At 49.5% G+C, this 15366-nt stretch overlaps 1 protein-coding gene across 6 annotated transcripts in view; it reads left to right on the forward strand.

The window, feature by feature from the left end:
• The window catches only part of SAMD4A (sterile alpha motif domain containing 4A), a 224759-nt gene extending 209738 nt beyond the window's left edge, over positions 1-15021 (forward strand). For 2 of the 6 annotated variants that reach the window (XM_059914267.1, XM_059914271.1), the window contains 3 exons: positions 5084-5167; positions 6470-6550; positions 10648-15021. In XM_059914267.1, coding sequence (XP_059770250.1) covers positions 5084-5167; positions 6470-6550; positions 10648-10676 — 194 coding nt within the window. In that variant the 3' untranslated portion in view covers positions 10677-15021. Of the gene's footprint in view, positions 1-5083; positions 5168-6469; positions 6996-9196; positions 10617-10647 lie in introns of those variants that run through there. The other 4 variants (XM_059914270.1, XM_059914272.1, XM_059914268.1 and 1 more) reach the window with 3 other exon arrangements.
• The last annotated feature ends 345 nt before the right edge of the window (positions 15022-15366 follow it).

Here is a 15366-nt window from a genome sequence, read left to right on the forward strand (position 1 = left end):
TCCTCCTGGCCATTAGATGTCTTCAAAGCACCCACTTTGAACCATCTGAGCAAATCTTGAAGACTACAATACATTCTAAGGAAGTTTGGATTCTATAAACTTAAAATAATCCCATCGAGATGATGGAATGTCTCCAAAGAATAAAGAAAAGCCAGGGGGCTAGAACCAGCCTCCAAGTTGTATATCAATTCATCAGTCACCTTGCTTGAATTTGCGAGACACTTCTTTCTTTCCTGGACCTACAGAATCCGTGGGCTCCTTGGAGGCCAGGGCAGGAGGGGTGGTTCTTCACTTCATTCCCATGTGGACAGATTTGAGATGTTTCTCAGGACAAGCCAGGAGAGCCATCGGTGATTGTTGCCTCTTGCTGGCCTGTGGGATGAGTAAGAAACACGAAGCTGGTCCTCGCAGAGAGAGGAGGACAGGGTCTGAAACCATCACCGGGGGGTGACAGGCTCAAAATCAGGGTGGCGCCTGGCGAGAGGGGTCATGTTTCTCCGAGAGGTAGGGTGTTTTCCCAACTGGAAAATTAGTTTGGAAACTGCTTGCAGAATGACACCTTATCTTGGAAGCAGAGCCTGCTGACCCGGGCTCCGCCACCCTTGGGATCAGAGAGGATCTCAGAGCAGCCCTGGCGTGACACTAGGAGGCCACGGAGGCTCCTCGCCACCTTGAGGGCCTGATGGGAAAGGGCAGAGGGGGGCCCAGCAGCTGACTTCAAAGGAAAAGCATGGAGAAAGGTAGACTGGGCAGCCTCACAGGGGACCTCATCCTTCCCTTGCACAAAACCATGCTCAAACTACCTTTGGTACTGGACCACCCAGATGTGAGACGGGTAAGGCAGTGCCTTACCTGGCAGCATTTCGTGATGTGACGTATCTGTTCTCCATCGCAAACCTCCCCTGTGCAGCGGCTCATGGCTGGAATCCTTCCATCGTTAGAATACCTGGGAGCACAGTGCACAAAGCTGTTGTCATTCCTTTCTCCTTAGTGCGAGTGAGTTTCAGACTCCTTCCAGAGAACTGCCTTTAGAAAGAGAGGGGAGAGGGGGAGGGCCGTCAGTGCACTGACTCCGCTGAGGGGACGGAAGGGGCTGCCCGGGCCCACTGAGAGCACCTGATCAACATTTGCTCCCTCCTTCTAGTAATCCAAGGCAAACAGCCCTGCTCAGGACTGGCAGAGAATGGGCAGAGAGGTTGGCAAATGAAATCAATTCTTTCACAGCCAAGAACCCAGCTGGGTCTGTGCCCCGCTGCTTCTGAGAGCCAAATTCAGGGAGACCGACTTGGGGCAAGATGGTACAATAGTGTCGTGTGCCATAGTCTCCTCATCATTTTTTGTGAAAATGTGGGTCCCATAGGATTTCCGCAGCACTTAGTTCTGCAGGTCTAGGAGTGAGGTCCCCAGAGAAGAGCTCCGTTCCCCACAGCAGATTCAGGGAGCGACTGCGTACCTGTGTTCCCTGCCGCCCGCCCACCACTACCAGCTCTGCACGGCCGCATTGGCCCATTTCCCTGCCCGCACTGATCTCTTTTCCTTTTGACACCATTCTCCCCCTTTCCTCTTGGTTCCCGCCTTCCCTTTATCTTCCTTCCTCCCCTCATCACAGCTGTGCAGCTCCCACTTCTGCATTCCCTGCCCCTTCCTCAAGAGCCTGACTTTCCTAATTTCTCGCCTTCCAGCAACCCACTTCTCACTCAACCAGACTCAAAGCCCTCCTGGTTTACTCAGCAGAGTGGCCTCAGCTGTCCTGGACAAAGTGAGATTCTCAAGGTTTTTCCTAGAATGCCCCAACCTGTTTCTTATTCTAAAGTCCTAAAAACATTGGCCCCTTTACCTCAGCCTCAGGGACTTGGAGAGAGCGGCAGAAGGACACTTCAGGTGCCACAGCCATGAGACTCAGCTGCAATGGCTGCTTCGGCCAAGAAAAAGCCACGTGGGGGTCCCCCAGGTGGACCCTGCAGCAACACCTCATTAGGGATGGGCGCTGCTTCCTTCCAGAATCCTCTTGACCCTGGGCCTGAACGGCGGTCCCTGTTCTTGTGGGACTTCTGAAAAGGCACAATTTGAAAGTCCCGCATCAGCCTAGACTTTGGGCATCCTAGAACTGGGGATCCTCAAATACATCCTAAATACTGGAAGGGTCTGATGGGGAGGGGAAGAATCCCTCGTACTCAGAGATGCCATCCGAGCTAAGGAAACAGGCCTGCTAGGGCAACAGGACAGAAGGCTCAGAGTCTATCCTTTTTGCCTTCCCGAAGACTCGAAACTACACCTGCCCAGTCCGTTACAGCTGGGGGCCCAGGATAAACGCGATGAGCCCCCAGGCTGAGCAGGAGCAAGGATAAGAGTTGGCCTGTGGCCCATGTGGACCTGTGGGCAGGAGCTGCCCAAACGCTTAGTCCGGGCGTTGAGAGCTCTGCCCACCAAGCCACCCGTGGCTGAGGGCTTCCAGCCGAGATGGAAGCCGCTCTTCACCCGTCTGGTCTCCCGCTGTCTCATGTGTGCAGGGAGATGCCACGGATCTGTTTTTATCAAATACACAATTAAAAAGTCACACTATTAGGAAACTCTGGAGTGTGAACATACGGGCTTCTTCCAAGACTTAGAATTTTTCAAAGCTGCTCTGAAAGTGATTGGGAGCCATGACTCCCCCGTGCAACAGAGGGAGAGCTGGAGGATAAAAAGCAAGCACGCCGACTTTCAGCCTAAAAGAGCAGCCACTAGGGTTTGGAGATTCTGGAGCAGAGAGCCCCACATTTCTCAGCCCCCCTTTTTTTGGAACACGCAATCCCAGGCTTGGAAAATGCCATTTTGCTGCGTGTTGGCAAGAAATCCTGCAGCTGAAACACTTCTCTCCAAATGTCGAGCATCTTTATTTATCCAAATCTCTCCACAGTGTTTGTTTAAAGGGGAGTGCTAGAGAGTAAACTAAATTTTACAATGAGCATATGGATGGCTGTAACTGCTGGGGTTTGTTTTTTTTTTATTTGCCTACTGGCTATATATAAAATTGTGTTTCTATTTTATAGATTTCACACCCTGAAGGCTGCTAATTTTTGCATGCATATGATTTTCACATGAATGGATGAAAATACTAAAATACTCTTCCCTCTGGGTTGTCTAATTGCCCGACCCTACTCAGAGCAGTGGTGGATGCGGGTGTGGGGAAACCAGCTTCCCTAGAAGCCCAGTCGTCCTCTGTCTGCTCATGAACTGGCACAGTTGTCTTTCAGACCCATCGATGCTGGAACTGGTGTCAGAAAGAACCTTATCTGCTCCCCGGTGTTCTTCATATCGATCCATTCTGCCAACCTTCTCTTTTGAGAATTTTAAATAACGGAAACGACATCTGCCTCTGAATTAGCTGGTAATGGGGAACACAGATTGCAGGGAAGGCTGAAATGTATAGCTCCTCGAGGAAAACACATACTTTGGTTTCGCCATTGGTTTCAACTTCCTCTCCCACCAAACCATCAACCTCATTTTTCATTCCCTCCCCGCTCTGGCCCCAAGCGCCCCCTAGTGGAGATGCGAAGGAGCCAGGAAATGGCCTGCAGTTTGGGCCGCAGGATCCTTTCCCCACTTTACAGATGGGAGAGCTAAGGCCCAAAGAAGGGAACAGCTTCCCAGGGTCACACAGGAAGGCAGTGGCAAGGCTGAGGCTCCCCAGGCACTCAGAACATATCCCACTGCTGATTTTTTCTGCCCTCCCCCATAGGCTTTCACAGTTCTGTCCGAATTTCACAATAGCTGTCAGTTTCCTTCTATTTCCATCCCTCCATAGACAGGTATGAGGTGTGCAGAAGGCCATGGCTGGGTATCATGGGAGAGTCAGAGAAATCTGAGAGCATCGTCGCTGTCTGCAAGGCACTTCCAAGCTAGTTAAGGATGTTCAAGAGTTCCACAGGATGGGGAGGATGGGGGAGGTGCTGATGGTGAGCCCCAGCACGACAGAGGAGGCTCAGGGGTGCCTCCCCCTTGGAGGAGGAGGGATCAGAGCCTGGAGAGATAGGGAGGGTGCACATGGTAGAGGGGGGGCTTTGTGGTTCGAATGCACAGTATCGTCCTGGGTAGCGGGAACCCGCAGAGCAGACGTCTCAGCCCTTGCTTCTCAGCGCTTGGAGTCTGAGAGTGTTGACAGGCACGGCGGCCATGCAGTGTGCAGGGGAGCCCCAGCTCTGGGGTGAGACCCATGCGGGTTCCTGTCCCAGCCCCGTGTCAGCTGGCTGGCCTTGACAAGTCACTTAGCCCCTGGGAGCCCCACTTGAGAACTGGACACCCAGCAGGGTCTTGGACTCAGAAGAGGCTCTTGCCAGGCTGTGGTTTCCATTTCCTGCTCCTTGCAATGAAGCAGAAATGCACCAGGCCCCAGTTCTAGGCACAGGGAGCAAAGCCAAGTCCTGCTCCAATGAAGCAAACATTCAACTGGGAGGAGGTGACAAATACACACATGTCAGGTGTTGGTGATGGCTATGAAGAAAAATAAAGCAGAGAAAAGGGATGGGGTGGGAAAATTCTGTTCACCTACAATGAACAGAAAGTCCTTTCCAAGGAGACAGTAGAGCCAGAGACGTGACAGCAGGCAGAGAGTGAGCCATGGAAGTGTCCAGAGACCAGCATTCTGGGCAGAGGGAACAGCAGTGCAAAGGCCCTGGGGTAGAAAAGGGCCTGGTAGGGAGTGAAGGAAGGGGTTGCTGTATGAGGGCAGAGAGGTAACAAGGGGCCAGGTCTTCGGGGCCTTGCAGGCCATGGCAAGGGGCTGGCTTTTACTCCGATGGGAAGCCGCTGGAGGGGTCTGACCAGAGGCCTGGCAGACTGTGACCATGACAGCTATTTTTAGTCACCAGTTTTCTTCCAGCTGCAATGGACTCAGTGTGTCTAACAGACTCAGAGATTGGTTGAACCCGAGTCCAGTTCACCCTCCACGCCGGCCCTGCTGGTCTCTCCCACCCCGTCCCCCGAGTCCTCCCAGGGAGGCACTCCAAACCCTCACCCTGGCAGGTGGAGCCAGCGACACCGTGCCTACTTCCTCCTTGCTCTCAGAGCCCCTGTCACCAACGGAACCCTTTGTCCCTTGCAGAATTCCAGCTTCCCGTGACTGAACCTGACATCAACAACAGGCTGGAGTCCTTGTGCCTCAGTATGACCGAGCACGCCCTGGGAGGTGAGTGCATCTTCCCCGCATGACACTGCACGCCTGGGAGAACCCCCAGCCACGTGCCATCCTCCGCAGCTCGGGAGAGAGGGAAGGGCACAGGCCGGGGAGGCAGGGGACAAGGAGGGAGAGGGAGAGTGGCTGCAGGGTGCTGTCGGACCCTTGTCAAGCCACACCATGCACAGTGGCCCCCAGCGCCCTGCTCCTCCTCCTTCTCTGGGAGGTGACTCGGGTCCCTGGAGACCGAGGCTGCCCTCTTTCCCCAGAGGCTCCACCCCCCAGGGCACACTGGAGTCCCAGCCCCGCAGCTGTCCTAGCCCAATGCGGGCGCTGGAGGAGCCAGGAACACAAGACGTGGCTTTTAGTGGAAACATTCCCCCACAGCACTGGATTCCTTCCTTCTCGGCACTAGATCCCCCAGTCCGGTCCAAGCATATCCCAACTTGCTCTAAAAATAGAATTTCTGAAACCAAAATCCCTCCTTGTTTTTACATCTCCCCGTTCCAATGGCTTCCACGACGCCCAGAGCCCCAAGCAGTCCGAGGCGTCCTTCGCAGTGTGACAGGGACGGTCTAGTTGGATGCGCCAGTGGTGTGCAGGGCTGCAGCCCCTGGAGGAGCTCCCAGAAGCAGCTGGGTCGTCCCACTGTGTGTTTGGTCTGCAGCCCTGCATCGTCACAACAGCCCTGGGAGGCCTTCAGTGCCCTCCTGGTACTAAACGTGTGCCTTTCTCTGGCCTGGACTCACTGCCAGCCCTGGGGATGTTTGGCAGGCAGAGGAGAGATGTCCGCCCCTTCCTGCCAACCTCCAGGGAGGCTGTGAGTCATGGAGATTGAGACAGGCCTCCTGTGACCCTTCCCGACAGCCCTGTCCGGTCTGGACGTGCTCACCCACCCCAGAGCCAGAGATGGGTACACGGAGAGGCACAATTTGTGCTAGCCCAGCAGCAGCAGCAGCAAAAAGAAAGGCTGTCATAAGCCACTGCTCCAGAGAGCTTTGTCCTCCTGACCAGGGATGTTTAGATGTTTAGTCTCTACAAACACAGTCTTATCCTGAAACCAAATAGGACAAAGGTAAATGCTCTGTGCGGAGCAGAGTACAGGCCGGGACTGCACCCACCTGACCTCACCCATGCGAGGTTCTCCAGAGCCTGGAGAAAGCCTCCGCTCAGTACCAGAAGGGAGCTAGCTGAAGGCCTCCCAGGGCTGCTGAGCGGACAGACGGTGGGGTGCACAGCTCCCTCCGTGACCCCCCCCGCTGGGGTTCCGGGGAACCCCCTTTGCAAACACCACTCTCTCCCTTGGCCATTCAGTTCAGATCCTAGGAGCTTCGCAGCATCACTGGTTCACTCCTGGTACCTCTGCGTGTGGTGCCACCAGCGCCTCTTCTCCAGGTAACCGAGGAGATTGGGTCAGCACCCTGACAGCCCCTGAGGAGTAATGGGAAACAACCCAAAGGTCCATCAGCAGATGAATATGGACGGACAAGATGGCACTCTAGCCACACAGTGGAATGTCCTTCAGCCTTGGAAAGGAATGAAGTACTGTTACGTGGCTGATCTGTGAAAGCATTATGCTAATGGGTGAAAAAGCCAGACACAAAACGCCACACCGCGTGTGATTCCCTTAATGTGACATGTCCGGAAGAGGCAAACCTACAGAGACAGAAGGCAGATCAGTGGTTGCCAGGGTTTGGAGGGAGGTGGGAATGGAGAGTGGCTGCTAATGGGCACCAGATTTCTTTTGGGGGGGTGACAAAATATTCTGGAATTAGATGGTGATGATGGCTGCACAATTCTTGTGAATATGCTCAAAACCACTGAATTGTACACTTTAAAAGGGTGAAATTTGTGGCGTGCAAATTATATCTCAGTTTTGTCCTAAACGGAAGGCCTCCGGACCTGAGCCTTCAGGCCAAGCTCAGCCCCCTGTAGGCAGCCCAGGTACCCTCCCACCTGACACCTGACAGGGGCTGGCTTGCGGGGCGACTCCACTCAGTCCTGCATTGCCTGTGAGAGTCAGCCAGGAGGACTCACCTCCCCCCGGGCTTGACAGATCTCAGGTAATTGGTGTGTGGGAAGCTCTTATCAATCCGCCAAGTACTAACATCGTCATCATCATTAATAGCAGTAATGCCAAATGCTCTTTATTAAAGGGAGGTCTTCATTGAAAGACTTCATTTTTAGCCTGTTCTTCTATTTTTACAGGAAACATCTGTGAACTGGTTTTTTTTTTGCTAATGTTTGCATCTTGTTAATCTCCTAAGCCTTTTTATTGCTGTGTTTTTTCTCAATAATCCTCTCTGGTGGGAAGCCTCGTAAGCAGCTTCCTGAGCAGGGAATGCAAATTAGGTTCAGGGTGGCCCAGTTGGGTGCGGTGGCAGCAGTGTGCCCTCCCACTGTGACAGCACCTTTCTGCTGGCCGACCCCTGCCAGGTGCCAACGGAGATGACTTTGCTGGGAACAGAATTTCTGCCAGTGAGTGAAGTTATCTTACACGAGGATGAATGACTAGGGAGAGGAAAGCAGAGTAGTAAAAGATGTTCCTCTGCTGGCATCTCAAGAAAAGAGGGGAGAGGTGTCCAAGTTCCTAGGACACCACATCCCAGGATGGCCATTCTAATGGGGCTGCTCCCCGGGCCCCAAGCCTTGGGGGCCATGGTTTTGTGCTGGCATCTCTGCTCTTTCAGTCTCCTCCAGTAACTGCTGCCCTCTCGGTGTTGGTCTAAGCTACTTTTCCCTGGCCTTCCCTATCCATCTCTTCTTTTCTCTCCCCAGGCCCCTCCGACAGAACCAGTGAGGAAGCCCAGGGGGTGGGTTGCCTCTGCCATCTTGGTTTGTGAGTCTTTATTTAAGGCTTTCATCTGGCTCTGCTGGGCTTGCTCCTGACTGGTGGCCCCAGGTGTTCAGAGAGACTCAGTACCAGCAGAATGAGTCTGCGAGGCTCCGCCCGGCAGAATGGCGTCCATAGTGAATCAAACCATAAAGAGGAATGCACGGTCCATCCTCGGATGTTCTGGGGTTTGTGCTTCACCTGATCCCGTTGTCGTTCCTTCTCACCTTCTCTCCTCACTTCTCCTTGGGACTTAAAGCTCCACTTATAGCCGATATAAGTGCAAATCGGGAAAAGGCTCCACTTTCTCAAGACATTAATCTGCCTTTCATTTGAAATTTGCCATAATAATTATAAAACCTATGATGGTTGCATGTGAATGGTGCCCCTTTGAGTTGTGCAGTGCACGACCCGCACAACTGTAAATGGTGAGTCTGGACTTAACCTACTGGTCATTTCCCTGCAGGTGAATACCGACCATCACCCTTGGAGGATGAGGTATAGGGTGAGAATTCTGTGAAAATGCAACTTGGGGCTGGGTTAGTTGAGATTTTCTTGTTTTCAGCTTCTCACTTCAACAACTATGAAAGTTTGACATTAATGAATGGACGAGTGAGGCCCAGCAAGAGTGTGCACTGCGCTTCTACAGACGAGGGAGTGGCCTCTGCACCCTCACCCCACCCACACACGTGTGTGTGCACACATACACACACTCACTGTTCTCCCACAGCCAGTTACCACTGCCGAGCCACCACTCAAGAGGCTAAGGTTGACATGCGTGGAAGGCGGGGAGAGGTGATTCGTTCACATCTGGGGACCTCTAGGATTGATAATCTGAAACAACAGATGCTCTTAGGGGCCATTTGCTTCCCTTATTTAAAATCTCTCAAAAAATCATGTAGAACTTTATACACACACACACACATGAGTACAAGTAAAACTGGGAAAATCTGTAAGATGGGTAGATTACATCAATGTCACTATCTTGGTGGTAATACTATACTATACTTTTGCAAAATGTTACCTTAGGGGCAAACCCAGAAGCAGAGTGCTATTTCTTATGTGGACCTACAGTGATCTCATTAAAAATCTGAATGAAAGAAACATTTTTCCTCCAAGTGCCTCCTGGCAAGATGCCAGCCTGGCACCACCGATGAGGCAGCCAGGAGACCCCTGCAGTGGGCTCAGTGCTCCTCTGTGTCACTTAGGTCCTCCAGCTTTCCCTGGAACAGTCAGCCACGCCCCTCTCACGCCTGAGCTATGCCCACTGCATCTAGACGCACCTCTGCTAGACGGGCCTTGTGACGCGGAGGTTTAGACCAAGACACATCTACTGACATGCGGACATCAGCGAAACCAGGGAGGTATCCTGCATCCCATCCTGGCCTTCATTTAGTGGTCACTGAACATAGTCATTTCTACCTCCTATGACTAATCCATGCCTCTCTCTGCTCACTGGAGAAACTCTAGCATGGACCATTGTAGGGACCTCTTAACTGGTCCTCCTGCCACCAGCCATGCCAGAGAAACCATTCTGAAGTCAAATCTGGTTACTCTACCACTTATAAATCCCCAAATACCTATGTCCAAGCTCCTGTTAATAGTACACAAGACCCTCATGGTCTGATTCTGGGGACTCTCCCACAGTCCCGTGTGAAAAGGGGTTGGGCAGCCGTCGGCTCCCTCTGTGGTCTGGCTCACTCATGGCCTCTCCTCTCTGACAGGCATGTCCCCCACCTTCTCTATAGCCTGGTTTCACCGATTCTCCATAACACTGACATGGCATATGCTGGGTGGCCTCAGTGCTCTTCCATGTCCACTGGATCTTTCAGTTCCAGGTGCCAAAAAAATATCTCACTCTGGTGTCTCTGCCCCTGATCAGATTCTTGAGACAGAGAATCTGGATCAGTTTGGGTCAGCTGCATCCCCCTGGTCTGCTCAGCTGTGATCAGGGATCGCAATCACCACCACCTCGTCCCCAGCCTTTTAGCAGGGACTCAGGGGGAGAGGGAGATGCTCCCAAAGAAAGGGACATGAGCTGGACAGGTCCACCTGCATGTGTATTGCAAAACCTAGCTGGCTCTCTGCCGTATCTCCTGCCACTCCTCCTGTCCTTCATCCTAAACCTCCAACCCGCCCCCAGGCCCCCCATTTGATGAGCAGCATCACGCCTGTACATGAGCTGTATGCCCTCCCCACCCTAATACTCTTCTGCCTCCTCTTTTCTTCTCCTACCAGACCATCTACAAAGTCATTTCCTTTCTCTGTGAAACCATCCTTGACTTCCAAGGGCAACCTAAACACTCCTTCCCCCATGTTCCTGCTGTGCCTGGTACATACTCCATTACAGCAACTATCCCTCATATGTCATTGTCAGTTTACATGTCTGTGTCCTGTCTAGGATATATATATATACTTGGACTAAGTGTGAGGATTAGGTCTTTTCGTCTTGGTTTCCAGGCTCAGTATGGCTCCTGGCAAAAATAGCTATGTTGAGTGGGTGGGTATGTGAAGAATGAGTGAATGGATGGATGGATGAATTTAACCCTTATCTGTCCTCAGAGACTGGCAGGTCCAACATGCATGACGCTGGAATCGGTGGGCATGAACGGAATTGCTTTGCTCACCTGTGCCCATTGTGTCCTTCTTTCTCTCCCAGACGGGGTTGACCGGACCTCCACAATCTAGAGCTGAAGATGAGAGTGACCGCGCTGGCCGTGAAATCGACTGCTGCGGGTCCAGTGTTAGCCATCTTCAGGGTTGCACAGAATCCTCCAAGATACTTTGCAGCCTTTTTTTTTCCCCTGGTCCCTCTCCCATTTTGATTTTATGAGAGCGTAGGTCGTCCTTGTAAACATATCAGTAGACCTGGGATTGGTTATTTTGTCATTTGTTTCTGTCGTGGGATGGCTTGGTGTGGGGCATGGGGAGGGATCTCTAAGGGAAACATAGGACTGGGAGCGGGTGGAGGGAATGCAAGTGGCTTCTTGGATGGAAATGAGGGGGAAAAAAAAGAGGGTACCGCTTGGAAAGAGATGAGAGACTTGGGAGGGAGGCAGAAGCCCCAGCCCTTGGGAGCCTTCTCAGAAGCCTGCCTTCAGAGTCAGGCCCCAGGAGGAAGGCACGGATGCCTGCGACCAAAGCACAACGGCGGCTCGCTCTTTTATGTCTCCCCTGATTGGATTCCCTGAGGCCCCTGCTTGAAATCCAGCCGCAGAAGAAGTCCACATGGCAACGGGGGCAGGAAGGGAGAAATTCCCTCCAACAAAATTTCAGATAAACTTTGATTTGTGTATTGTTTACATAACAATTTTAAAGGGTACATAATGTGTAAAGAGTTGGGATAGAACTTTTCTTCATACTATGGTTTTTGTAAAGGATTTGTTGCTATGGATTCATTTTTTTCCTCTATTTTTATAATAGCAGCAGGGTCGTCTTTTTAAATGGCTGCCAAGCTCTGCTTCTCGGGAAGACGGAGCGGTCACGTAGGCCTGAGTTGTGTCTCCCACCTGTGGGTGGGAGAAGTGTGTAGGTGGAGTTGAGGATGTGGCTGGAGTGGGCGGAGCAGTGGGAAGGGCGCCACCATGTGATCGGTTATGGGATTGCGCGCAGTCACCTAGAGAGTCTAAAGGAATCCTGCTGCCCTTTCTACGCTGGATTTGCTTCTCACCCGGAGAACCTCATTCTTCCCACCCTACCATGGGGTGTCATCCTATCACTCCTGGCCTCGCTACACACACACACACACACACACACACACACACACAGGTGGGTACAAGTTTCACTGGAGGAGAAAAGGCAAGGATGAATATTTTTCCCTAGCAAGAGGCCTTAATACCCAGATAATAAGCTCAAAAGGCCACTTTTGGGGGGTTGCTCGCAGGAACCCCAGCCTGGGGGCTGCAGCCCCTTGGCTCGCTCACCGCTGAGGAAGAGGAGAAGAGCAAGGTCCGGCAACAGTGTATAAACGGTCAGTCAGCAAGTGGCAGAGAGAGCTGCGGGGAGACGTCCCAGGTGGGCAGTGGAAGAAGATGTGAGAAAGGTCGACTTCATGATGGAAATGATGATTCTATCACGTACGTCAGGGATTTGCTGTGTTGTCGGCTGATTTATCCACCCACACGGAAGGGAGACAAAACTACTACTTACATGGTGAGAGATTAACAAACTACGCTACCACGAAGTAATAGCTCTATTTCTTAAGGGCAAGAAAGACTACGTTTGGAATTTGATGCAATGGAGGGTATTAGAGGAAATCCAAGAGGAAATGTGCTCTGCGCTGGAAAATTGGGTTGTGTAAGTGATGGTGTGACAGCTCAGCCAGAGGCGAGATCAGGGAGATGGTAGGAGGCATGTTTATTGAATGGGTGTCTGGTACAATTTTTTGGGTTTGTTTTTTAGCAAAGTCAGAGTCGAAATTAAAGAGATCAGACCATGAAAATCACTGCGTTTGCTTGGGGTTATTTTTTTAAATAATGAAGTAAATACAATTTAAAAGGCCTTAATGAAATCCAAACAGCTTTCTTCTACCTTCAAGATTGAAAATGTACACCCAACACAGCCTTGGATGTTGTGAAGCTTGCAAAGTCTTCTTAAGGTCTAAAATGTGGGAACATCTTAACCACAGAGAGCCTTTAGCAAGCAAAGAACACATGAATCCACAACATCCTGCACTGCATTTTTTTAAAAAGAGTGGGGCTCTTCATGGGTGACTATGTTCTAAAGATGCAAATTCATTTGCAGAAAGAGGCAGCATTTTTTAGTTGATATTTTTTAACCAAGTGCCATTAACATTCATCCTCCACTTCCCTTTTCTAAGCAAGCTTAGGGTTACTTGGGGAATGTGTTGGGATGGACGATCATGTGTGAGCCGGGAAGGACAGGTCAAAGATGTTGAAGGCCAAAGGCAAGACCAGAGGGTTTGCGAAGGTGTGTTTTGGATGCTAAGAACGTTAATGGAAGAAAAAAACAATGGTATAACACATCTTGTGGAGAAGTTAAAAAGCATTCAGATCTGCTGCAAAACACATATATCCATAAACACTCGGGTTGTTCAGAAAACAGATTGTGAACACAATCACATTAGCATGAATCCTTTAAAAGGAAGAAGACCTTAAAGTATTTGCAAATCTGAATTTCTATTTATTCCTTCACTGAATATAGAAACAATGGTTATCTGATTATTAGAGATATTATTTTGGATATGTTACTTATTAACTTGCTATGGCTGGTAACCATGATAAAGTCTGTTATTAATAACAACATAATTCTTTTTTTAAAAGAAAAGCTTATTTTTCATTGACTGTGTATAGATTTATCTACTTAGTTGTGTTTTGCTCTTAGTTTTAATTTTTTTTTAAGTTGAGTGTTCTGATAAAGTTTAGGAGCCTGTCCCCACCTTGTTTTGAGTCCTGTGTTGACTGCAGGTATACAGCTCAATCTAAAAATCCTAAAGCAAAAGAACTTTATTTATAAAAAAAAAAAAAAAAAAATCAAACAGTTGCATGCATATAAGGCTGTGAAGTCGGATATTTAGTAATAAAGCGGCAGTGCCTTTTTTTGTATTTACCCATTGACCCCCAAATGCAACTGTTTTATATTAAGTAAATAGTAAACATTAAAAATCTCAGAGTAAAATCTATTTCACTACATGGGTTTTTTTTCTCCCCTTGTTCTGATTTAAGCAGTGTGTATTTGACATCTCTACATTGTCCCAGGGACAGTGGTGTTCTACGATATTGTTATCATGTATGATGTTTTATTGGTGCTTTTTATTCATAGTGGTTTCTTACCAGAAACAGTAGGAAGACACACATGAACTGTGTACAAGAAATGAAACATTGCTGCTGATATGTTTTGTTTTGTTTTCCACATGCTTTTTGAGTTTCACTTTTTAAACCAAGGGCCAGCAAACAAAATAGATGCCCTGAAGAGGGCGGCTGTTTGCACCAAGCTCTCCAATGCTGTGTATTGACGGTCCCTTTTTGGTACTCAGGATTGGAGCTAGAGCTGGGCCCCCTCTCCCATTCATTTGAAGAGACACTGAGGGAAACAAGGTTTTCTTTTGAGGTGTCGTCGGCTGCCTTTTACGGAATGGGAGCCTTCTCCGGGTCTTCTGTTCTTCTGCCCCTCTTGTAGCTACTGCCAGTGCAAGGTTTGTAGATGCACGTTCCCCCTCTGGAACCGGGATCTCCCTGAGAGCCTGGGCTGGGGGCTGAGCTGGGTTGAATGGATAGGCGCACAACCAGAAGGGCAGAGAGGGGAGGAGAAAGCAGCCCCCATCTCGGTGGCCCTCTGGGGATGTCTTGGGCAGGTGGCCCCATCTTGGGTGCAGGGAAGCAGCCTAACCAAGGCGTTCAGGTGTGCCTGTTACAAGAAGGCCCTGGGGAAGGATAATTTGCACATGGGGCTGTGATAACACTAATGTTGATTTTTTGTTTTACAAGTCATCAGAGATGTTTGCAAAGTGAGTTTTATTTTTTTGTAATTCCTTTATCTTTACTTAAAGGTGAATGTGTATTCCTCTGGGAGGAATAGGAAGAAAACAGGAATGTTAATAATGTCAAACAGAAGACTTCCTCCCTTATTAATATATAACCCTCATGTATTTATGCCTAATGTAAGCTGACTTTTAAAAAGCTTTCTTTTGTTGCATGCCCCGTGCAGGCATCCCTATTGTACATGCATGCCTTTCGTCCTGTTTTCCTGTATAAAGTTAGTGAACAAAGAACTATTTTTGCCTAGTTCATGTTGCCAAGCAATGCATATTTTTTAAATTTGTCATATATGGAAATAGCATGTTTGTTACATGTAAAAGCTTTACTGATATACAGATATACTAATGTTTGAAGAAGCTGTTCTTTGCAAGTGTACAGTTTTCAAATGTTACCAGTGAAACACCCTTGTGGTTTAAACTTGCTACAATGTATTTATTACTCATTTCCTCCCATGTAACTAAGAATCATGGCTATATTTCATATCAACGTTATATTGAAAGTGAAGGGAAATGATTAATACAAGGTTTTGTAACACTGGTGTGTGTCTTTTTTCATTTTCGTCAATATGATCGATTAGAAAACAAGAACTGAATCTTAGAAATAAGCCAGCCAGGAAGAATAAGCCTGACATCCCTGTAAACTGTTCCCCCCTGACCATTCTATGAAAACTGTGTCTTCCAACCATGAGCTACTTTTTTTTAACGAAAAGGTAGGGAGAGAGGTGTAAAATTTTATGCAGCTTGATCTGTGCCCAGAGTAACCAATAAATGTATCACCTGACTTAGGGGCATGTTTCTAAATTAAAACTCTAACCTTGCAGGTGGTACTGTTTATAGCTTGCTCTCCACCCTCAGTGCCTTTGAAATCATATTTTACCCCTT

This window comes from Balaenoptera ricei, chromosome 2 (assembly GCF_028023285.1).
Source record: "Balaenoptera ricei isolate mBalRic1 chromosome 2, mBalRic1.hap2, whole genome shotgun sequence".
NCBI lineage: Eukaryota > Metazoa > Chordata > Mammalia > Artiodactyla > Balaenopteridae > Balaenoptera > Balaenoptera ricei.